At 34.9% G+C, this 26,510-nt stretch overlaps 1 protein-coding gene and 1 pseudogene across 3 annotated transcripts in view; both read right to left on the reverse strand.

The window, feature by feature from the left end:
• LOC150098808 (sphingomyelin phosphodiesterase-like) overlaps positions 1-26,510 on the reverse strand; it is a 127,146-nt gene that overhangs the window by 100,516 nt on the left and 120 nt on the right. The window contains exons 1-2 of one of the 3 annotated variants that reach the window (XM_090405716.1): positions 26,450-26,498; positions 2,505-2,806 (exon numbers count right to left, since the gene is read on the reverse strand). In XM_090405716.1, coding sequence (XP_090261842.1) covers positions 2,505-2,759 — 255 coding nt within the window. In that variant the 5' untranslated portion in view covers positions 2,760-2,806; positions 26,450-26,498. Of the gene's footprint in view, positions 1-2,504; positions 2,807-12,352; positions 12,431-26,449; positions 26,499-26,510 lie in introns of those variants that run through there. The other 2 variants (XM_090405717.1, XM_090405718.1) reach the window with 2 other exon arrangements.
• Positions 24,904-25,022, reverse strand: LOC150098809 (5S ribosomal RNA; annotated as a pseudogene).

The following is a 26,510-nucleotide window of genomic DNA, read 5'->3' on the forward strand; positions in this document are numbered from 1 at the left end:
ACCTCTCTTTGAGGACATACAAATAAAGTCCAGGAGAACTGTGAAGAATCTTTTGATTGTACGTTACAATAAATCCAGCTTTCCAAAAATACTAGTTTAATGTGAGAAACATGCTTTTATATATAGAAAGGTTTTAACTTGGGTATACTAAGTTGAAAATACCAAACAATTTTATAAGTTCGGTTTAATCCTTATTTTCCCAAGTGAAGTAAACAGACAAATAAGTCAAGTTTGCACCTGAAAGTAGTTCAAGTCTCAGGCAACTCATAGTAAAGGTGGAGTAAGCTCCGATCACTCTCCTTAGTATTTCCCCGTAATGCAAAGCACATCCCCTTGCGGAGATGTATGATGGTTTTATAGAATTATTTAATAAGTATTTTGTATAAATAATTTTTTTTTGTTTCATTTGAACATTTTTATTTTTTATATCTTTATTAAAAATAAAGTTCACTGTATTGTTTTCATTGTTCATCTTAGTGTTTGGATTTTTAGGGAAGGTGTATACAATAAGATTACACTAAAGGAAGGTGTGATGGCAAAAAGTTTGGGAATCCCTGAGTTAGGAGGTTAAATGTACAAACTCATGAAATTGAAGACTTAACAAATAATGTAACAATTTGGAAAAATGTTCCTGATTGGAAACTGGACGTATAATATTTGTCTTAGACTGTCATAAAATGATGTATTTCCTCATGGACTTGTACAGTCCATGAGGGAATACATCAGAAAATACATCACTTAATTCCTGAAACCTTGACACAGTTAATGATAAGAAAGGTGAACAAAAAGGAAAAAAATAAGTATAAGCACTTGTAAATTTGAATGTGTTTTTAACCATATAGCATTTATATCATTTTTATTGTAAATATAGTAAAATATTCAAGTACTTGAACTTTGGCTATATATATTCATTATATGATACAATTATTTTAAACTAATAAATTTCTTTCTGAATTTTTATCACTAAACAATATGCAGATGTTGGAAAATAAAATGAAAAGCTTCCATTTTAAATTCCATCATAAAAATGCATACACTCCAACTGTTTTGGATCCTAGTTTAAAATAGTTGTTGATATTACAAATAAATTTAATATTTTTACATCCAACTGCTGATTTTTTTGTATTCATTTAACATATCTTTACATTAGGCTTTTGTAAATGGAATAATTTGTTATTTATTTATTTTTAACTTCAAAAACTATTTCTAGCTGACAATTTTGTAATAAGAAATCCTCTCAAACTGGATTTCATTCTTCTTCTTGAAATGATACATCTTAAAAATTATGCATTTGTAAAACAAAGGACTATGTTCATATTAAATATGTTATATATAACAAGATACTAATACTAAATATAAGCTCAATAGTATCACAACAATTTTAAATCACTTGTGCTGATATCTACTTTCAAAGCTTATTTATATCATTATATGAGTACATAAATCTCAAGGCTTAAGTATGACCCTGGAACATGCAAAACCAATTGACCTACTTATATTAGATGAAAATATAATAGTATACTGAGATGATAATGGACACAAAAGTTTAAAGAAATTATCAAAAACTCCATTATGCTTACCATCTTATATAAAGCTGAAATTAATATCTCAAAATAAGTTTATTAATGATACCAATAAACCTATATCCATGACATGTTTCTTAACATAAACTACAGAAAGAGAAAATCTTTATAGCATAAATGAAGGAAAACAAAATTAAAAAAAAAAAAAAAAAAAAAAAACATATCTCAATAATTGCAAAAAATATTTGACTATAAGTGACTTACTCTGATCACATAAATGCAAACATTTTTAGAGTTTGACTTAATTTTACATAATTTCAAAATTTAATTTTGCTGTATAATTTTATAAAATTTAAACTGTTTTTTTATATTATTATTAAAAAAGTGGCATGAAAAAAATTCATAAATTAGGCTAAGGCACATACTATGCAAAATGATTTTGTGCATATTTGAAGCAGGGGGGGGATCTCGAAAACTCTGATAAACACCTAGAGCAAAAATGATATTAAAGCAACTGATATAACCACAAGAAAGAACATAGGAGGATATAAGAATACAAATAATCTTCATAACTGCTACTAGTATGTTCTTTCTTGTGGTTTTATCAGTTGCTTTAATATAATTTTTGTTCTAGGTATTTATCAGACTTTTCCAGCCCCCCACCTCGTATACTTCTTTTATATGTTTTTTAATACAGCAGAAATGCTTGGTCTCCTACTCCATACAAGTAACATAACTAAACTTTTAGAAAATGATAATCTAAATTTTAGAACACTAGAAGGAAAGGAAGAAAAGAGAGAAGGTTTTCTTTGTTATATACTCAAAGCAAAATTATTTTCCCAAAACAGCAAATTTTTATTGTATAAATATTCTAACTACTGAAAAATTTAAATATGAAATATTCTGAACACATCCATTTATATATGTTATGCAAAATACACAAGTTATGTAGCAGGCAGATAAAATATTATTTAATATTACCTTTTTGGGATTGGTTAAATAAGACACGTGAGAAGAAAATGAGTAAAGTTCACTCTTATAGCTTGCTGTGGCAGGTATTTGAGATGGCAATGTCTCTAATTCATTCTGTTTTGCAGCAGGTTCCTTTCTCACTTTCCATGATGAAAATACACTCTTTATTTTATCAACTGCATCTTTAAAATCGAGCATATAAACATCTTGAATACAAACAAATAGCAAAAAGCTAACAAACAATGATGTTGATAGTTTCACCATCCTGGTCTTGTACTTTTTGGATAGATACTTCTAATTCTGATGCAATTCTAAAAAAAAAAAGAAAAGTAATAATAAGAGTAATAATAAAATAAAATAATAAATTTTCAACTCCTCCTCTAAATGTACTTTACTTTAGTGATTACAATTCCAGAAGCCTACATCATATTTCACCTTCTGTTTTGTGAAATTGAATAACCTGAGTGGCATTTATATATGCTGCACATCATCATCCACTATCAGAAGTTGGACTGCAGCCAATCATAAACATCACAATAGTGATGTAACACAGACTATAGCATGACCTATGAATCATGGACAAAGTATTATTTACTGCAGTAGATTTTTCTTGATAAGCATACTTTTGAATGCTGCATATTTAAAGAATTGGCATTATTTAAATATATGATTTAATCATAATATATGTGTGTGTGTTTAATGTGATATAGATGGAAAAAAAAAAAAAAGATTTAAGATAAAGTTAAGGAGTTCACAACAAATATTTGTATCAATGGATAAAGAAGCCCAACTGACATTTGCTATCTCAGTACCAACATCCTTAAACAAACAAGGGAATTATATTTCTTACCTGTTACCTTTTCTTGTGAAATAGTGTGGCAGATGAACAGGTACATGTATCTCTCAAATCTCTAAGTTCTTTTACTGCATAGTTATAAAAGCCTTTATGATTTTATAAAACAAATTATATTTTATTTCAGAAAACGAAATTCTTTATAGGTCAGCACAAAGCACATGACAATACCTGCTCTGTCATGATTAAAGTAGACTGACCATATTGAAAAAGTGAGAGTTATCTTGTTTATAGTTACATGTTTTCTGAACTACTGCTAAGGCAGCTAAAGCCATGAAGTAGTATGTTTAAATCTAATTGCTTATATTTGCACGTTCTGCAGGAGGAATAACTCCATCGGTACTATCAGTGACTTGCTAACTCAATCTCAGCTGAAAAGGTTACAGATAAATTGTCAACAGAGCTTCCTTTATAGACTTTAAAAGATGTTAAAGGGTTCTTAGTAAGGAGTACACCCACATGCTTCCATGGCCCAGTAAGTGAAGAATATTATAAATTCTAAAGCAAGCACTGTGATGCTGAATGATGCCAGGTAATCATTCTTTTTTGAATGCTTACTTGCTCTTTCTCCCCCCCCCCCTTTTTTTTCTATCCCTCTGCAAAGATGATTGATTACCTATGAAAATCATTTCTAAAATGTTTTAATTATGTGATTTTAACTATTAGAAAATACTGAATACAAATTAATAAAAGTAAACTGTGACTATTATAAGTTGTTTCAGTATAATATTCTATATTCAATATAACTGAGAGATGTGAAGGTGTAGAGTTAGGTAGAAAAGAAAGATTGTAAGCCTTTTGCCAAAATATAAGGAGAGCTACAACTACTTACAAACAATTCAGTAAGCTGAGTGTGCAGTATACTAATGTATAGGGTAACTCTAATGGTTAAACAATTTGCACTTGCAAGTAGGTGATGGACTACACTTGACAGTTGAATGATTCTAGTGTCAGATGCTTGGAGAAACTATTATACAACAGAAGAGTGAATGTGACTAGTCAAGGAAACTAGATATATCTGGGGGGGGGGTTACATGAGAGTGTGGATGTGTGCATTAAATTAAGTGATTGAAGTGCGAGTGTAATGACAAATAATACGAGAGAATGACATCTTGTTAGGAATGACCCCAATGAAATGTTTAGTTTTTCAGGAAAGAAAAGTGCATGCTATGGAAATAGGGATGGGGATTTGGTTGCAGAATGAACTTCAGCTTCCTGTTTGAACTGGTTATTGATTTGCATGCATATACACTAGAAGCATAAGGAACAAAAGAGGGAAGTTCTTGGCATTGTTAGAAGTAGTGTTAGAATTGCCATTAACAAGACTTGATGATAGCGGAGGATATCATTATAGGAATAGAATATATTTGTCTTCCCTAAATAGTGTATTTAGGGAGGCCAGACAAGACAGGAAGAATGAGTAGCATCACCAATAATTGCAGAAGACTTAAATCTAACCAGATTTGGTTGGATTTAATCATCAATGGTAGAAAATATAAGTAATACTGGTCTAATCCAATGGCTTGATGCTGTTTAGTGTGGAAAAAAGATTAACAAGATAAAACACACAACTAAGTGCTGATACAGACTAGGATCATCTGAAGAGAACTATCAATTGTGCAGACAGATGCTGCAATTTCAACCATGGCGATATAAACTGGAAGGTGGGAGGGAAAAGCATCCAACCTGATTAAAAGAATTTATAGAATTACTTAGGAAGGAATCACTATCTTAAGCAGCATGTAATGGAAGACAAAGTCCTTTGGTTGGAAAGACCTGGGTTCAATTCCTGTCCATGATGCCAGAAACCTTAATCTGGTCTCATTGACTAAAGGTGAGTTAGCCTGTCTCAACCAGAGATAGGTTTTTTTTTCCCCAACTGGAAACTCAGGTTTTTTGTCCCCCAGAACAGGCAAACTGGCCTTATGAACACACACACATTTACAGCCATGAATACTTACAACATGTGGAAGAGAGAGAGAGGGTCCTCACCACATGCCATTATGAACATAATTAACCATGAGTCAAATCATGATAGTGAACCTACAGATAAGAGATTGCACTTGAATGGAATAGAATGGAAGGAACTTGCAGTACAAGAACACTTGAGCTAATAACAGTGTTTCAAAATCTGTCTATAAATGAGATGATCATTATACTTCCAATTTGCAAGAGTGATCCTGCAGTCTTTTGAAGGAGCATAAATAAAATTATGGGGCGGGTAAAGGCAGCTGGAAGAAGTACTTGGAATGAGAAACCGCATAGTAGAGAAATCAGCAGCACATGAGAGGTAGTCAAAGGATGTTTGAATGAAAAAATATCTGACTGCATCATCCAAAAGTTAGCAGAATAAATTGCATGGAAGTTTAAAGCAAAAGCTGCATTAAAAAAAAAAAATGCTGTGATCTGATATTGGAAAAAGAATTATGATGAGGCTCGGGGGGGGGGGGGGGGGGCACGTGAAGAGAAGTGATGGCAAAATTAAATTATGTAAAGAATTTATGTAATTTATTATGAAAATCAACAAAATTCTATTACTATGTAGCAAGTGAAAGGAAGGTTGATCATGAAAAAAAATTTCCTTAGTGGATACAGATGATAAAAAAGTGGTAGAAGCATTAGAAATAACTGAGTTATTAAGTCACTTAAGGTATTCCAGAAAATATCCATAAGCTCTCTCCCAGTTTTTTTTTTTTTCAAACTGTTGGTAAGCATAAAATCAATTAACAGTGACAATAAAAGGTATAACTGTTCGCTGATTTCCAAAGATTAGGGTCAAAGGAGTTTTTGTTCCCCCCTTTAGGGAATAAAAGTCTTTATAGGATTTCTTTATTTACTCAGACCATTGGTTCCTAACCAGTGGTATGCATACCCCCATGGGGGTACGTGCTGGGCTGTTCAGGGGTAAACGAAAAATAATCAGTAATGGTGGAAAAACAAGTAAAACAAATAAAATACAAAACGTTAGTTATGGAACAATAAATATTAAATTTGAATCACCGCTAATAGAGACACTTCAAAACTAGCTCACATTAGTGAATGATGATTGGTGATGGCGTGGCTATTAAGGCATCACTTTTGTCACCCATCCTCCTTTCCAGAACAATTGCATGTTACTAAGAAATGACCTTTGCAAAAATTAGTGTAGTAATTTTCCTTTCCCAACTAATTACCTCATTTCCACTATTTTACATTAAGATAGGCATTGAACAAAAGTGTCGATATTTAAAAACAAGGGATACAATTTATAAAAATGGGTTTAAAAGGGGGGGGGGCACACAAATGAAAAAAAGGTTGGGAACCACTGACTTAGACAAGCCAATTACTGAGGATCTAAAAGGCTGACTGTAGTTTGGAACGGCAATGAGCTGATATTATTTTAATTGTTAAGAATATAAATTCTCCTATGGAATTCAAGCAATAGCATAACAGCGGCAGCAATGATTATTATTATAGCCTCCAATTAGGAAACTTAAGTCCATCTATGGTGGCAATAGCATAAGCTTCAATAACACGAACTGTTAAAATAATGTCAGTAAAGCAGCACTTCTAAAATGCAGCTATCCTCCTCCTTCATTAGCACTTAGATTTTTTTTTTTAATAACAGAGAAAATATTTTTTATGAGATACTTATTATTTAGGATTTGGCCTGTTTTGGTCTTTTTAGTCCAAGTAATACCAATATCTCGGCAGCCTGTGATTTGCATATGCACTATCCAACCAACAAGCTGCAGATCTTCAAAGCAGAGTTTCCAGATTATGTTAAACATAAAAAAATATAAAATTAATAAAAAATAGAAAAAAAGATCCTTAGCCTGCCCACACTACCAATGGACTACAGATTTACAACCTTTCACAGGTGGGAGTTATAAACATATAAATATAAATTTATTTAGCATATGAGGCAAATACAAGAAATTATTGCATTGAGCAGAACAATATACACACTGACAGTTCAGTTAACAAGTCAGTGATACTAGTACTACCTGGGAGTAAATGTGAGTTCCTGAGGTCTCTAAGGGAAGGAGTGTATGGGGCAGTCATCAGTGATATGATGCATACTCTGCACAGAGCACACACATGCATGAATGCACGCAAAAGGGTGACAATGGAATTCCCACAGATATAATAATAGGACACAGTGGCCATGTCCAGTCCTAAATCTGTTTAGCTGATACAGAGGTGTCGAGGTATATTGAATCCTGGTGGTTTGATAGTTGGATCTCTGATCAGTACCTGTTTGTGGTTAGTTCCAGAGTCTTCTCCACAAGTCCTGGGGATCATCATCTGGTGATTCTAAAGCCATATGGGAGATATGGAGGCAAGACAGTATAGGAAGATAGATGATTATTTCTGATTTTCTTTATTTCTTCCTATTGTTAAGTTGTGCATCCATGAGAGTTGTGTGGTGAACAATACTCTGTAACACGGAAGACTAGAGCTAGACTGCTGTTCTACGAGTAGAGGCATTACGACCACAAGTTGTACCTGTCAGCTTGTTTATGGTGTTGTTACTGGCAGATATCTTTAACTTTCCAAATACTTATTATCTTCAGTCAATGGAGTATATTCCTTACACTGGACTTAGAAATTTCCAACACATATAATGGAACTCATATTCTTATCACCCATAAGAACTCTCTAGTGAAAAAGAGTGGAAGTTCAAAGAGTTCCTTTGAACTTGCATTCTTAATTTATTTTTTTGTGTGTGAGAGAGAGAGATGATTGTTCCTTACAAAAGTTTCTACAGTCATTATGTTAGTTATGACATTATTACTGGAAAAATATGAGCTTATATTAACTTGAATAAATTTAAAGTTAACCAATGTATGAGTGTTAATCCATTCAATTTAGTGCAAGAATGTTACAGCAATACATAAGTCTAAAATCTAAACTTTATGACCTTTTATGGGCCAAAAAAAATTTTTTTTCCTGGGGTAGTAAACTTGGAGAGGAAACAGGAGTAGGTAAGTGGATGTCATTGAATGTATTATGTTAAATGAAATTAAGATGAAGTTCAACAGGGATAGTCCCATAATGAGCTATGTGTCACCAATGTAGAGGACTGATAATAATACCAAATTATAAATTACTAGACATTTAATAGAGACATGTGCATTAGGCATAGTATAATTTTCTTCATGAACCTCATTCAGGAGAAGGCAGAACTGGTAACAACATTTAAATTCTGAATACAAAAATGAGTCATATGGCATGCATATATCAGGTGTTTCAGTCACAGCTGTACAGTAGGAGGAAATGCTATTAGAGTTCAGGGTATAGATGTATAATTGTTGGATCATACTTCCTTGTTTTTGATCCGCCATCTTGTTTCAACTCTGTTCTTAAACAAGTAATATGTTGCTGGTTGATTACTAATTTAAATATAAAGAGATTTATATTTTTAGACTGCACCACTCTATATTTAGATTAGTCTAACAAAATGTAGCGAAACCAAACATCAACTAATTTTATATCAATATTATTTCTTACGTAGACCGAGTTTATCTCTTATTTCTGAAGCTCCCGCTAGGTCCGATAATTTCATGAACGGTGCAGTAAAGGAGATTCAGGCAAACACAATTTTAAAATCATCAAAACAAGCCATTTAATTCTGGGTTATATATTATACATATAAATTCAATTCTGAGAACAAGATAATATAAATGTCTTAGCTTAACTGGTCACAACATCTTACAGATTCAGTCTATGGTCATTCTGCTATCAGACTTATAGCTTTCACAATATTAAAATAACTTTTAATAGAGTTCAATATCACAAAATCTCTTCTTCTTCTTTGAGTGCCATCTCCTATCGGAGGTCGGCGACCACCTTGGCAAATTTTGAGCGATTCTCAGCTATTCTGAGCAGTCTCTCAGAGTTCATACCAGTCCACTGCCTGATATCTGCCAGCCAAGATTTTCTTCGTCTTCCTTGTTCTCTTCTTCCATTTATCTTTCGTTTTATAATCAACTGAAGTATCTTATATTTTTTATTACGAAGTAGGTGACCAAGATATGCAGTTTTTCTTCTTTTTATGGTATCTAAAAGTTCACGTGATTTCCCCATTTGTTCCAGTACTTCCTGATTGGACGTTTCTGCTGTCCATGGGATTTTTAACATTCGTCTGTATAACCACATCTCAAATGTGAAGCCATTAATTAAAAAATTACACTAAATTATAAACAGGCTTCCACTGGATCGCAAGACTCATGATAGGAATCCAGACTAGATAGCCCAATTGTAACACTGCTCATTAAATTCATTCATGACACCCCTATGAAAACATGTCAAAAATTTATGTCACAAAATTATGAAAATACTTAAAAAGAAACAATTTATTAATGTTAATAGAAAGGGGGATGGTAAATCCCTTTATGTTTTTTATAGCCGGGTACAAAACTCGAATCAAAATCCATAGAGTTTCATGCCGAAAAAACTATCGGTGAGCCCAAGTGTAAATGATCACTTGGGTAGTACAACACCAGGGCAGCTCCATGCAAAGGTGGAGTAAGCTCCATCACTAACTTTAATATTCTCTCATAATGTAAAACCCAGCTCCTAAGAGATGTACATATATTTTGTTTTACATTATGAGAAGAGGTCACTACCCAGACCGGTTTTAACCTTTTCTGAGGTCTCAAAATTAGTAATTAACAATAAATATAGGAGTACACCACTTCGGCAATTCGATAGTAGAGGTATGCAAGTTCTTGTTCACTTAAAACCTTGATATTCCAGGTCTACCTACTCACTGATGAGACCTCAAAAAAGGTTGAAACCGGTCGGTCTGGGTAGTGACCTTTTCTCATAATGTAAAACAAAATATATATACATCTCTTAGGAGCTGGGTTTTACATTATGAGAGAATATTAAAGTTAGTGATGGAGCTTGCTCCACCTTTGCATGGAGTTGCCCTGGTGTTGTACTACCCAAGTGATCATTTACACTTGGGCTCGCCGATAGTTTTTTCGGCATGAAACTATGGATTTCGATCCGAGTTTCGTACCCGGCTATAAAAACATAAAGGGATTTACCATCCCCCTTTCTATTAACATATTTGCTGGTAAAATAGCCTTTTGGCTTATTAAATTTATTAATGTGTTTACTGTTTATAATAAAATTGTCTTTCATCTAGGTTTCATTATCATCTTTAGTGCAAACTAGCTATCTCAGAAATGGAAGTAAAGATATTGGAAAAAAAAAAAAAAAAACATTCATTCTGTGTGGAGCAGCATGATTTTGTACATGGTAATCATGTCTTAGCAATTTACTTACTTTTTTTCTTTATAATAAAGCAACAGTTGTGTTGGAAAAACAGAATGGCTATGTTTGAACTTTGCAATGCCATTTTTCCATGCCAACAGCTAACATGGACAAGAACATATGATGTATAGATACCAAATTTTAGTATATGGCAAAGTAGGATCCAGAAGGCAGGTGACTAATGGTGCGTCATAAAGCTCTGTACATGGATTTATTATTATGCGACACCTCCAGGGAGTCCAAAGACTCATTGAGGGAGAGTGTGCCAACAGCATCGAACAATTGACCCCTTCCAACTACTAACCGCGCTCAAACTTACTTAACTTTTTGCATGAGCCATTAGTAGCAGAGGCTCTACCAATCGACCAACCTTTGCTGGATCATTGGTATTCTTTTGTATATTAATAATAAAGAATTATTTGATGGAAAATATTCAGTTGTTTGTTGAGGATGCAGAACTGGGTACAGTAATAGTCAAGGTGATGTTGAGATCCTGCAAACAGATTGAAAGCAGAACAGAAGGTAACAGATGTCAGTTCAATGTAGAAAAGTGGAATATTTTCTCCTTTTCTCCTAAAATATTACATGCTGTGTACAAGTGACAGAACTGGACTCTAGGAACCTGGTGAAACTAAGGATTTGGAGGTGACAGTAGACAGGGAGCTAAGAATCAGAAGGCATATTACAAAAGTGGCCAAAGTAGCTGATGGGATTATTTGGCTACTGAAGAACACACTGACAAGCAGAGATAAGAAGTTCTGTTTGCCAACATGTTCTCCTGAGATAACTGCTTATTGGTTATATCTACTTGTCGAGATGCAATTGTATCTCGACTACTCTGCACAGATCAGGTCATCGGGATTTTCTTGGGAAGGAGTAAATGGTGGGAGGACCAAGATGGTGATAGCTACAGAAGTTTGTTGTTGAAAGAAACTTATAAGTTAGTAAAAGGGCTTAATAGGATAAATGAAGAGGAAATTTTTCATCCCTGAAAAATTTCCTCTCCACACATTCTATCAAGCCCTTTTACTCTTTTGATTACAGCCATTACATAAAAAAATCCAATTCCAGTAAGCGAACTCTGTTTGGCCTAAGCCCAGGTTTGTTGTTGTTCTTTAAGTTTCCCTTCCACAATTTTTCTTGGCCTCTTTGCAAGTATGCATCCATAAATCTTGGAGGAGAAATTCTTCTGTAATTCTCACATTCAATTTTATTTCCTTTTTTATAGATGGATACTATCAGAGCTATACTTCAGTTATCTGGAATTCAACCCTGTGACCAAGCCTTTTAAATTAGGCAGGCAGTCACTGTAAAAGTTTTATATCTCATTTCAGGTTTTTGATGGCTTTTTTTCTTTCAATTAGTCTCTACATTTTGATTCTTGTTTTCGAAGTCTTGCATTTTTTTTTTGAATAATATTTGTATATTTCAATCTACAGTTCACCTCTGAAAGCTACTCAACTTTGATTCTTTTAAAACTTCTTATATATTTTTCTTTTCAATATGATGTTCTTTGTTTAATCCTGCTAAAAATGAAATGGTGATAATTTTCTACTACAGAGGTTAAGGACATAAGGGTAGAAGAAGGATTTGAAGTAGAAAGTCAATAATAACACAATCAACTTTTCTTATTTCTCGTAATTTCTCTACCATGTGAATTTGTGCATATCTTTATTTTGGAATACAGTATCAATGACTACGTCCATGTCTTTAACAGAAATTCAGCAGGTATACTTACTATCATTGCTCTTTTCTCCTAAAACGTTTCTATATGTCTGATATTCATTTCCTAATGGAAAACCTTTCTTTAGTAATTAAGGTATCATCAGTGGAATATTAGTAAAAAGTCACCACATCCACAATGAATTAGGTCTGAAGGAGACAAAATTAACAGATATCTTGTTTATAAAATCCTCTGAGTTTTCTTTTTTCATTGTTGTACAAAAGAAAATTACCAGTACCTATAAAGTTAATTATTGGTATGAGAGGAACATTTACTTTATGCTTTAGGAAGGATGAAGGATCATACATCGTAGGATGGAATAATGAATCTTCTTTATTGTTTCTTCAATACAATTGTTAATTTGTAATTCCATAGTGTCTCTTGAGATGATGCAGTATGTAGAATGATCTCATAATAGACTGGTATACTATAGCATTATTTTTTGATCTTCAACTACTACACATCTTTTGTCAGCCCTAGTTATAAGATATTATTATAAATAATTATTTTTGTAATTAAACATTCTGAATATCAAATGCATAATTATGAGTCATTTAAATAATATTTTTATTAATTAATTTTCTCAAAGTTTTAGTTTTTAACTTCTTCAATACAGATTTTACTAATGCTTAATTCAAACTATTTGAAAACTTTGCTAGAAAAATACATTACAATATTTTCAGATGCAGATGACTGTTAGAATATAAAAATCTATTCAAATTACCTTAATATCTCTCTCTAGCAACAAAAACATGACTATACTCAGTTCTTATCAGCATTCACTTTATATGTAACTTCAATTTTTGTTTCTATTTCAAAAAGCTGATAAATCCTTTTATTATCAAAAGAAAGTAAAATTATTAGATTAGCCTATATAGGTGAGTATACAATTATGTTATCAGATAATTTATAAAGAGAAAAATATGTATGATGGCATAACACAAATTTCTGATTATAAATATAAAGGTCATGTACAGCATTTTATTCTTGTTTACCTAGTTAATCAACTGACACTGATAGAAAATAATAATAATATACATACATATATATAATGACTAGAAGTTCTGAGGAAAATGAAGGGATTATGAACTATGAACATCAGTTAAGCTGAACAGTGCCAATCAAAGTAATTATTAAAAAAAGCATCAAGTAGAAACTGACTATCAGCAATAGACTAAATGAAGTAAATCAATAAATGTGCTCTCTCTCTTCAATAGAATCCAGGATGTTTATCAAAATGTCTGGTATACTAATCCCAAAACTGGAGCCATATTTTAAGGCTATACTGACTTTTACAGTGATAGCCTTTTTGAGTCAGAGTTAACCAGTATATTCATAAATAAATTACAAGATAAACTACTATTTAAAAGGAAAATAAAGTTATTTAAATTAAGGGGATATTTAATCCTACATTATTTCAAAGCCAAATAAGAAAACTCCAAGATAGAAATCAAAGAGTTTCATGCTGAATATAGCAAACTATAAAAGTTCGGCAAGTCTAAGCATGAGCTAACACCTGGGTGGTACAATACCGGGCAACTCGTTGTAAAGGTGGATAAAGCTATGATCGTTATTATTAGTATTTGCCCTAATGTAAAACTCATCCCCTAGGAGAAGCATGTTGTTTTACATTAAGAGAGATAGGTCACTACCCAGACCAGTTTCAACCTTTATTGAGGTCTCATCAGTGAGTAGGTAGACCAAATAATACCAAGATTATAGTGATAATAGCTTTAATACTTTACAGTACAAGTTGTCAAAAAGGTGCACAGATAAATTAATGAAATAAAGAGCCAAAAGGCTTCACTTTGGGGATGTTAAAATTATTTAAATTAAAGGGATATTTAATCCCACATTATTTCAAAGTCAAATAAGAAAACTCTAAGAGGAAAAATAAAAGTTTCTAATAAATTTATTTAACATTTTGATCTCTATATTGAGACCATTATCAGGATTATATATATATATATATATATACAGTTCACAAGGATCTGCTATCATAGCTGTTACAACTACCCTGATACCTAGTAAAAACTTCGAACAGTAAAAATAAAAAAAACATTTTAGCTATTTACAAGAAGTTACCTATAGAATCCTAGTGATGGTAATATAATAATTAAACAACTTCAAAAAAAAAAAAAAAACACTATGTAAGGTTTATTATATTCTGTGGGTAGTGCTGAAGGAACTGGAATCCTGGGCTACTAGAGAATGAAAGAGTAAAAACAAACTTATGTATTTCAAAATTTCGAGACTATTCCACTGATACCACACAAAACACAATAGCTGCTACTTTTGATTCTGGTTTGGCAGAAAATTTAAAAGGTTACTTAGGACATCATTAATTTTTCTAACTTCAATAGGAATGACATCCCTAGAATTTGAACTCCACAGGACTCCTATAAAATGCCTTTTTGAACTAAGACCTACCCTTTTTTGGTGTAAGATTCCCAGTTAGTTTTCCAATCTTCAGATAACTTTGATCAGCTGCACTAAGCACATTAGTTACCTTAGTATTACTTACACAGTGAATCCTGATTTATTTTTATTTATTTAATTTTTTTTTTTATATCAATCCCACCATGACAAGTTTTTCTAAACCTATAGCACATCAGTAGTGGCTAAGAAGAAATCTACTAATGTGTAATGAAAAAAGTGTAGGAAAGACAAATAATCAGAAGACAGAAATAAACAAAATGAAAGGGAGGATAAAAAATTGGTTCAATAGGTTGTGCTGAACCAACTTCCATTATTCCTACATTTTCCTCTAAGCTTGTAAAAACATGCAGATGCTAATCACCATTCATGCTCCATCTTTGACATCCTGGTCAGTCAAGTGCTTAATGTGCAGACTCTCTAATCAACAAGCTGTAGGTTTGAATCCCACCACAGGCATGGATAATTGTGATTGCTTTTAGGTGGGAGATGAATTTCATCACCTCATGTGAGACAACGATAGGAGGCCTGAAATTGCTTGAAAAAGTTTCACATTTGGTCTCTAGAGCAGGGTTTCCAGACCATATATCTGAAATATATATAGTCTGGAAACCCTCCAAAAAAGTACCGACACAAAAAAAAATCCTGTAAACTACTGAAAGGGGGGGGGTGTCAAAGTTCAGTACTGTATTTGTGCACCATACCGTATATATGCGAACCCCTCTTATTTCTTAGACTAGTAGAGAATATATGAAAAGCATCTGAGAACTTCAGAGAAGTTGTTTAAAAAAAAAAAATCAGCTAACACTTTTTATTCCCTTATAGGGAGTAGGCGAGGCCTTTTAACCCTATCTAGCTTTTGGAGACTGAGTGGGCAGTTCAATCTCCACCGGTAGCCAATCAGAGATAGCTGGCCCATATCTATCATTAATTATAGCAGCCACTGATGAAGAGGCTGGCAAACAAGTGCTGCCATCTCTTGGTACCTAACCCTAACAAGATATGTTAGTCTGAAATAATGTGGGTACTATGGTCAATTTTTTTGAGTTTTCAGGAGGAAAAACCTGCTTGCCTGTGCCAGAGATCGACTAACTCGGGAATCGGTTGAAGAAAGGCTTAGAAAAAGTTCCTCCAGTCGGCGACCAGACTTGAACTTAAGTCTGACTTCAAGCAACCAAGCGCAGAGGATGCAAGCACCACTTCCACTGAGCTACACAGGCCTATCGTTTTTAAAACATAAAATTAATAATAACATGAGTTAGCACTGCAACAAATTTGACATATCAAGCTGTTCACTGCTGTACAAGGCATGAATGGATCTGATAAGCTATGCTATCATATAAGATGTAAACCTACTGTCAGTTTTACAAAAAACCTTTCATGAGGTAGGAGCCACATAAAAAATATTTTAACTTAACTGAACCAATTTATCTTCCTTTTCATTCCCTTTACTTTGCTACAGATAGAACAGAATGCCTGTATAAAAGTCAAGTGAGTCAGTGAGAAAGGATTTCCCCTATGAAATTTTCTTTTTTGGATAATATCAAGAATCTTAGAAAATTTTTGAGTGTACATTTTTTCAAATGTGAGAACAATATTCTAAAGTTGGACAGATTTTGATTTGTTTATGGATGGCAACGTAGAAGTCTGAAGTAGCTGAACAGAAAAGGAAACTAAGTTCCTTGGAGACTGAGAATGCAAGAAATTGTTAAAACGGTAAGTTAGCACAAGAAGAGAAATATGATCTTGTCTAGAAATCTGGATACTGTCAGAGGTAAAGAGAAGTGAAGAAAGATTGTTTTGAACACTTCAGCACAAGGTGTAGATGCAGATTGGACATTATATCAAGCAATACTTAGTCTGCATTTGAGTTGTAAGTCAACAGTGAGAATTGAAAGAGGTAAAGAAAGACGGTTTGATATCTTATCTGTGAGTTAAGGCTTAAGTGCTGAAAACTCATCATAAAAGTTTAATGGAGTGAAATAGCACCAGATGATTAATAATAGTATTCAATGCTTCCAATATTAGGGAGTACAAAGTGAGACGTAACACACACACACACAAAAGTGACTGAAACATGTCGATGAAAGACTAGAGTCCTAACTAGGTGGGGCAGAGCCACCATAACTCAGTCGGTATAGACGGAAGCCCCTTGGTCAGAAAGACCCGGATTCAATTCCCATCCATAATGTGAGGAACCTTTATTTAGTCTCTTGACTAAAAGTGAGTTAGCTGTTCTCATACGGAGGTAGAAGTTTTTCCCTCCTGGAAACTCTGATTTTTTGTCCCTCAGAACAGGCAAACCAGCCTGTGAATACACACAGAGATCTAGTCATAAAATATATATTTAATCCCTCACTAGGAGGGTTCAATCAATCCTAATGGATAGTCGAGAAATGGGGGAACCCTATACAAATAAATAAATAAACTAGGTGGAGCACCTTCTATGGACACCTGTTGGCTACCTAGCATATAAACTTGGATCTCGAAGTATTAGTGTTTCCCATATTTTATTACAAGTCTCAATTTGTACACCTTGACAATGTCTCTGTAACAGATGAAATATTGGAAGCATTAAGTACTATTTTTAATAGTTTCCTAGTGCTGTTTGACTTCATTAAAAACTTTTATCATGAGAAGATGGTCTCATGTTAAATCAGGTATAAGACAAGGGTGTACATTAACTCCATTGTTATTCATTGTCTATATGGATCACATTATAAGGGAAAGTGGTATTAAACCTGATGTCAAAATTGGAGATGTTAATCTCAGCTCTATAATTTATGCAGATAATAATAATATTATTATTATTTAATGGCATCTCCATGAAGTCTGGAGTCTAATTGAGGGAAATCAAAATCAACCATCATACACACAAATCCTATCATACCTTCCCTTGAATCCATTCACCGTCAGGGAACTCGCAACCAATTCTGGCGATCCATTCCAACCACCACTCTTCGTGCAAAAAATCTGGTCTGCACATCCCTACTAACCAAACTCTTACACAACTTCCACGGATGGCCCCTAGTTCTCTGATTATTTATAATATACTGAAAAATTTCACTTGCATCAATTTTATAAAACTCCTGTAATATCTTAAACGTTTCTATCATGTTCCCACTTTTCTGCCTATCAACTAAACTTTGTAACCAACAAGCCTTCAACCTATCCTAGTAGGGAGTATTCCACAGACCTGTCACCATCTTGGTCATTTGTCTCTGAATCCTCTTGACCACCTCCTGGTCCCCCAAGAAATCCAGATGATCAAATTTGTGAGCAATAGTCATGATGTGGCCGAATGACAACCTTATAAAGAGGGATAATAACTTCCTTATCTTAACTTAAGATGTTTTTCAACATGCTAACAAGCTTTCAATTTCCTGCACTCCAATACCATCAATAACTTCTGGATATGATAAACCAGTGCTTCCCAAACTTATGGATGTAAAGGCCCCGTTGGAAAAATTAAAATATTTCATGGCCCCCATCGAAAAAAAATCTTAATACAGACATATTATTATAATATTTATTGTATTTATATTCAATACAAAACATACACAGTGAATATTACAAAACTCAAATGCAAGTATTACATTTTTAGCATCTTACCATGCACATTTGACATGGCACACTTGGTCTTAAAACATTTTAAATTTGTTTTCAATTAACGGCCCCCCAGTTTGGGAAGCGCTGTGATAAACCATATCCAGAAGTTATGTAGAGTAGGGCAGAGAGAGAGAGAGAGAACAAGGGGTCATCCTTGGAGGTGCATAAGAGTGGATTAGGCAAGGCATAAGGGCAAAGAACTAGATATTTTGTTTGGAAAATGGTGAATGATTGGAACAGATTATCAGACATAAGTGGCATGTCCTCCATAAATGTGTTTAAGAATAAATGCTAGCAGATAAAATCTGCTGAGGAAAAGACTACACCTTAATGAAGTGATATAGACACTACAACAAGAAACGAAGAATGAGAGTGATCTTACACAAGCATATGACCTGGGCAAAGTTCCATCCATAATACAAAGCACGGGTCTGTTCATGTCTCCCATAGTCTTCTGACAAAAAGAAATCCAAACAATCCTTAACAACCTGAACACGAAGAAGGCATCTGGTCCTGATAGTATCCCACCTATTGTGTTAAAAACCTGTGCCCCAGAACTAACATCTATCCTGCACTGACTCTTTAATCCATCCTATTCAACTGGCATCTACCTGACAACAAGGAAACAGGTCCACATACAGCCCATCCCAAAGAAAGGTGATAAAAGTCAACCAACAAACTACCATCCAATTACTCTCACTTCTGTTCTCTCAAAAATTACGGAGAAGGTCATCACCAACCAACTCTTGAACCATGTAGAGATATACCAACTAAAGAGTGACCAGCAGTATGGATTCTGCCACTTGCGATCTACATTTGATTGTCTTGCTTTCACGATCCATCTATGGACTCTCAAGCCATGGAGAAACTTATGGTTACCCTCGACATTCGATTGAATTTGGCACAGGGGCCTACTCACCAAACTACCACCTATGGTCTGCCTTCCCCATTCTGCAACTGGATCAACAACTTTTTCACTGGTTGCTAACTACATGTCATGGTGGACAGTTTACTCTCCTCAGATTTCCCCACCAATGCAGAAGTACCTGAGTGTTCTGTTTTCTTTCACACAGTCTCTTCCTCTTGTATATAAACAACCTGCTCTCACAGACTTTCAATCCTATCTATAGCTCTGCTGATGACAGCACATTCCATTCTTCCTTTTCACTTGACAAACTGTTAGTGCTCAAGTATTAAAATCCTCAAGATCTACCATGACAAGGGACCTGAACTCAGGTCTCCTAGCTATATCCCAGTGGGGCAAGGACAACCTTATAAACTTCAATGCAACCAAAACTCAGTCCTGTCTGATCTCTCACAAGAAAGAGCTCACATCCCTTCCCCCTTACCTTCAGTAATACTGAGATATCCAAACATTAGATTTCTCTACTCGGACTGACCTGAACCTCCATTCTTTCTTGGAACAACCACATTTCAACTATATCTTCCACAGCCAGCAAAAAACTTGGTGTACTTTTTTGCACACGACACTACTTCACACCTGTCTACCTCTATACAAAGCCCAAATCCACCCAGCCATGGAATATTGCTCCCATATTTGGTGTGGTGCACCCAAATCCATCGTAACATTGCCCGATTCTATCCAGAAGAGGACAATCCAGCTAATTAATGATCCCTCTCTCATAGATGTCTAGTTTCTGCCTCTTCTACATGGATACTTTCATGGAAGTTTCTGCTGAATTGACCACTATTATTCCTCCACTCTCCTCCAAAATCATTAAAACAAGGGTCGCTGCTAACAAACACCCTTTTACAGTCCATCTTAAAACTCACTAAACTAACTTCACCGCCTTCTCTTTTATTCCATCTACTTCTGTCCTTTTCAGCAGTCTTCACCCCCCCCCCACTCTATCTTTCCAAAAAATTACAACCCTCAGCTGTTCAAGCAAAATGTGAACAGACTCCTCCTTTCTTCCATTCCTCTTGCCCACACATGGCACTAGTGTGCTATGGGTCTTGTGACTTTTTGTGTATGGACCATATATATATATATATTAAAGATATCAAGCTATTTTAAACCTGGTTAGTGGTTCAAAATTCCATGTACAAACTTTGAGGAGGAAGTAGAGAACATCAAAATCAACCATATTCACATAGGAAAGCATGACTGAAAACACCACCCGAAAGTAATAAGTGGCGCTGTTTGCCAGCGCTCCAGGTGAGCAATTGGGGCTTCTTCTTCAAGCTTTTGATGTCATACAAAGAACATGCATCATTTTACAAATGCTGAGATGGCAGACATGCATCTCATTTATGGATTAGCCGACGGTAATGGACGAGCCGCTGTACGAATGTATCATGAAAGGTACCCAAACAGACGAGTACTGCATCACCAAAAGTTTGCGCATTTGCATCAGAATTTGTGTGACTATGGATTATTCGGGGACCTGCGATCCCCGAATAATGATAGTGGGTGGCCAAGATCAACGCGAAATACTGCCATGGAAGAGGAGGTGTTGCATGCGATGGACAATAATCCAGAGACAAGCACATGTGCTGCTGCCTCTGCTATAGGAGCATCTCGATCCAGTGTATTGCGTGTTTTACACTCCATTTCCTTACATCCATTTCATCTGCAACAAGTCCAGTTACTGATGGCTGAAGATTATCCTCGATGTGTGGAATTCGCAGTGGTTTCTGCAGAAAAGTGCCGTAAACTCAGATTTTCCAACTTGCGTTTTGTTCATGGATGAAGCTTCATTCGGGGTGATTGAAGACCCCTGCGAAGGGGTCTTCAATCACCACAATGCTCATATGTAGGCCCATGAGAACTCACATGCTGCACAACAACGCTTTGCCATTAATGTATGGACAGGTATTGTTGCTGACTGTTTAGTTGGCCCATCCCTATTACCACCCCGACTGGACTTCCAGAAGTATTTGACCTTTCTGGAAGAAGTTCTGCTGGATTTACTGAACAATGTTCCAATGACTGTGCATCGGCAGATGCGGCTCCAACACGACAGGACTCCAGCCCATTTTGGCATTTCTGTGCATCAGTATTTGAACAGGTCCTTTGGGGCTCGATGGATTGGGCGTGGTGGACCCATCGCAAGGTCCCCACGCTCACCTGATTTATCTAGCATTGATTTCTTTCTGTGGGGGGACCCTTAAAGCCATGGTGTACGAAACGCCTGTTGCCTCTGACATGGACCTCGTGGCAAGAATCGGCATCGGCGCTGCTAATATCCGGGAAACTCCAGGTATTTTCGAAAATGTACGGCAATCAATGCATCGTTGGTGTCAGGCATGCATCACTGCTAATGGTTATAACTTTGAGTACCTCATGTGAAATCAATTATGTATCCAACTACTATTGAACTGTTCAGTTATGCATAATACAGTTTTCTACACTAATAAAGTTTTTTAAACATGACCAGAAACGCTACCTTCTGGAAGCGTTTTTGGTCATGTTTAAATCAACCATATTCACATGCTTTCCTACGTGAATATGGTTGATTTTGATGTTCTCTACCTCCCCTCAAAGTTTGTACGTGGAATTTTGAACCATCCTGAATATATAATTCATCCTTCTCAAATCCTGGGAACCAAATCTGAGCACAATAATTCAGGTGTGGTCTGATCAGGGCATTATTACAATGGAAAGACAATTTTTATCTCTGCAGTTCAGCATCCTTCTCAGTATTATTAGTATATAACACCTCCAGAGAGTCCAAAGCCGCCCACAATCCCTAGTATTTTCACAGACAATCACAAACATTCATGCCTATGGCAGGATTCGAACCTACAGCCTTTTGGCTGGAGAACGAATACGATAACCACTCGGCCAATCAGGTATTGCAGCTCATGTTATCTTCACCACCTTTGCAATATGTTCCCTGAATATCAGGTTTATATCAATCATCACCCTCCAGATCCCTTGCCTTCCTCCAACAGAGTATACAGCCTTCCAAAGATGTATCCCAAACTTCAAAACTTTAGATTTAGCTGTATTAAACTGACACTCCCATTCATTTACCCATCGTCCCAGTTTATTCAAATCCTCTTGTAGGGCTACCACATCTGCACTATTACTAATAACCATCCCAGCTTCACATCATCAGCAAACAACTAAATACGCCCCCCCCCCCCCCCGCAATCCATTGACAATGTCATTGATATAAAGGTTAAACAATATAGATCCCAGTACTAAGCTATGTGGAACTCCACTTGTAACCTTCTGCTTCCTCATATACAACTCTCAAGTAAACAATAGCCAATCCAGTTCACTAACCTGACATCTAAACCCATGTGCTGTAATAACTTAAACATAAGCTTTTTATGTGGTACCCTGTAAAATGCCTTTATAAGATCTGAAAAAATGGCAGAATATATCTTTCCTTCATCAACTGCTCTTGTCACTTTATTATAAAAGGCAATCATATTACTAAAACAAGAGTGCCCCTTAACAAATCTATGCTGACTCTCACAGATAACACTACCCTCATGTTCTCAATGCTGTAAATGCTCCTTCACTAATTTCTCCAAAATCATAACAACAAACTGATCTATAGTTTGATACTTCCAGTCTGCTACCATCCTTATGTAATCATGCTATGCTACCCTCCTTCCACATCTTTAAAGTGGCCAGACTTTCATTGAAAAGCCAGGTCAACAGAGCTGTTAGTTCTTTGGCACATTCTCTCAAAACCTGTGGTGAAATTCCATCCAGTCCTATTGACATTCGGAGTACTCAATATTTGAAATGCACACTCTTCTTGCACTTCTAAAATCTCAAACCTGCCCTATCCGTCTAGTTAAAACCTACTCCTCTAGGATGAAATACCCCAATAAAGTGTTCATTGAACAACTATGCTATGTCCTTTGCATCAGTCACTATTCCCATTTCTATTCAACAATGTTATTCTTCCACAATCATTTCTCCTCCTACTGGCCACATAACTAATCAAGCCTTATATCCTGCTTTTAATTGATTAAAAGCAGGATATAAGTCTGAACTACTTAAATGAAGAGATGGACAAGGAAACATGTTTATCCCTACCGGCCAAGGTTGATGAAATAGCGAGACCAAATTGCACTTCTTATCTATGTTATTCAATAGGTGTTACAGAATCATATCCAGATTTAGCTGAATGTCTATAGACGTCATGGTCTGCTGGGTGTTAACAAACAAAATAAGAAATAAAAAAATAGATGGAGAACATTTCCATAAATTACTGAATATGAACATTAATTCTACAACTCAAAATTATATAGAGTATCTAATGTAGAAGATTAATCCATAGAGCTACCATCAAGGAAAGAACTTGGTGATATAGTACATTCATTTAGGAACAACAAATCCCCAGGAATAGATAAAATTCATGCGGAGTTGCTGAAAGCAGGAGGAAAGAAATGAGAAGACAAAATACATGAATTTATTTTAACCATATAAGAACAAAGAGCAAATGCCAAAGGAATGGAAAAACAGTGATCTGCCCAATATATAAAAAGAAGGCTAAAACAGTTTGTGGAAATTACAGAGATATTTTTTTGTTATGCACAACATACAAAGAATTTACTTCTATTTTGAAAGATAGATTAAACCCACTTATGGAGAAGATAATTGGTGTTTATCAAGCAGATTTCAGGAAAGGCAAGTCTACAATTGTTGAGATACATATAGTTAAACAACTTATAAAATTTGACACCAATATTCATCAGATTCTTGTTGATTTCCAACAAGCATATGACAGAATTAATAAAGAAAAATTATATGAGATCATGATACATTTTGGAATGCCAGATAAGCTAGTAAGACAATAATGGAAAACCCATAAGTGCAGGTTAAAATACTAAATGATTTAAGAATTCCTTTCTGATAATTTAAGGATTAATACAAGAAACTTTAATATTTTTTAAACAGAGCTCTGGAATAGAATACATTATCTAATGGTGCCAATAGATACCAAAAGACAAATCAGTTAAGATTATAGTACATGATTACATTAATATCATGTCAAGAACCAAAGAAAGCAGAAGAAACATATTTGGAATTAGAAAACTAAAATAATGATTAATATCAAGCAGAATCAGTTAACAAAAAATAGTGTGAAAATTGTTAAAACCTTGAAATAGAAAAAGTGGAATAACTCGCTTACTTAGGAGTAATGATCACAAGTCCAACCAAATGAGATGATAGAAGTGCAGAATTAAATAAACAAGGGTAATTAGGATTTTTATTCTCTCTCTCATGTATATTCAGTTCAAAATATATCCACTGGATGACTAAAGCAAAAATATATTATTATTACATAACACCTCCAGGGAGTGCAAAGACTCATCGAGGAAGGGGACCTGCTCTACAACTCTGTCTCCACCACTCCACTAACCGCAACTACCTTCATCATCTACACTAGCGCCATCTACTGCCAACCATCACCACTATTTTCACAGACAATTACAAACATCCACGTCCACGGCGGGATTCGAACCTGCAGCCTTTTGGCTAGAGAGTGGATACGCTAACCACTTGGCCAACCAGGTCAGCAAATAATTAATGCCAGCAGCACCCAGAGTTCCCAAGTGGTTACCCTCCCAAGTACTAACTGGGCTCAGGTTTGCTTAACTTCAGTGATCAGACAAGAACTGGTGCTTTCAAACCGATCTGGCTGCTGAATTGTTACCTACAGATGTAAAACATGAATATTTATGGCAAGGGTAAAGAATATGATTTCAGCTTTTGAAAGGAAAATCCTCAGAAAAATATTTGGCCAGTGAATGATAATGTCTCTGAAGGATCAGATACAACCATAAGTTATTCTATAAAGAATATATATCTAGAATAATCAAGTTCAAAAAGTTGCAGTGGTGAAGACAGCAATATCATATTGCGATGTCCAAACTCAAGAAGTAAGGTTGGAGACAACAAGAAGGTCAATGCTCGATTTGGGTTGCAGCCATAAGGTTTTGATGAACACTGAATAATAATTAGTGTGGGCTTCCTCACAATGTCTTCAGACTCCATGGAGATGATCTCATTTAGAAGTATGACAAAAAAAAAGCTATAATATTTTACATTTTGAGTACTTGATAGCTAATATATTATAGCATTGTTTTTTTACTTGTCCTTATTATCAAACAGTGGTCACCAAACTATATCAAACTCGTTTATTATTTCTGCATTCTCAAGTAATATGGAAATAATAAATTTCTACATTCACTCACTATCCTCCAAGCAAAAATTGCTCTTCACATATCCTACTCATTCAACATCAAGGGATGGTTTCTTGTTCTTCCTCCATCTCCTTCATTGTATGGAATACAATATCTACGACAAATCTCTTACCAAGATGGAGATATCCAATAATAATAACATTGTCATAAACTATTGTGTTGTCCTCACAATTTTTGCAATAGTCTATTTCGGGTCTTTGCTTACGATTATCTATCTTACCTCCTTCAATTGTACGCTGGTGGGAATATCTTGGATAATACTACATCCCAATTCTTGTCTTGCAAATTTCAAAAACATACATTCACAACTAGAATTGGGTAGTCTAACTCATATCCAAATGGTAGTCGACTGAAATCCTCAGGGGGGGCACACCAGGTTTTCTCTTCATGGCTCTTCCAAGTTTGCAAAATCAATTCTATTTAAACTTCTTCTAATATTAAAATAAAATATACGTTAAACAATAAGGGTCTAAAACAGACCCTTTCATATACTTATATGAAATCCGAAAAATACGAGAAACATTCCTAGAAGTAAACCAGAAAGATTACTCCATGGCGCTCATTAAAAAGGTGCAAACTCGCTATGATTATGAATGACACTGAATATTTTTTAAAAAAATGAAATTTTGTGAAATTCAACAAAATTAGTAAAGTATTTGAACGAAGGAGTGTATGAAAAATGAAATCTCGTAATGATTAGGAATTAACATTGCAACATGGTGCAGTTTTGAACTGTTTTCCTATGATGATAAGTTACTGGTGGTAGACCAAGTTTTAAAAAAAAGCAGAAATAAAAGACTATCATTCTGTCTACACAGAGAAGAAGAAAAAAAAAACTGACAGAGATCAAATGAGAACAAGGTCGCTTACCTATTTTGCACCAGTGAACATACTCTTATGGTGGGATTTTTTTTGTGACCCTTATTTGGAG

The sequence above is a fragment of the Typopeltis vanoorti genome, chromosome 15 (assembly GCF_054136105.1).
Source record: "Typopeltis vanoorti isolate ZY-2024b chromosome 15, IOZ_Tvanoo_1.0, whole genome shotgun sequence".
NCBI lineage: Eukaryota > Metazoa > Arthropoda > Arachnida > Uropygi > Thelyphonidae > Typopeltis > Typopeltis vanoorti.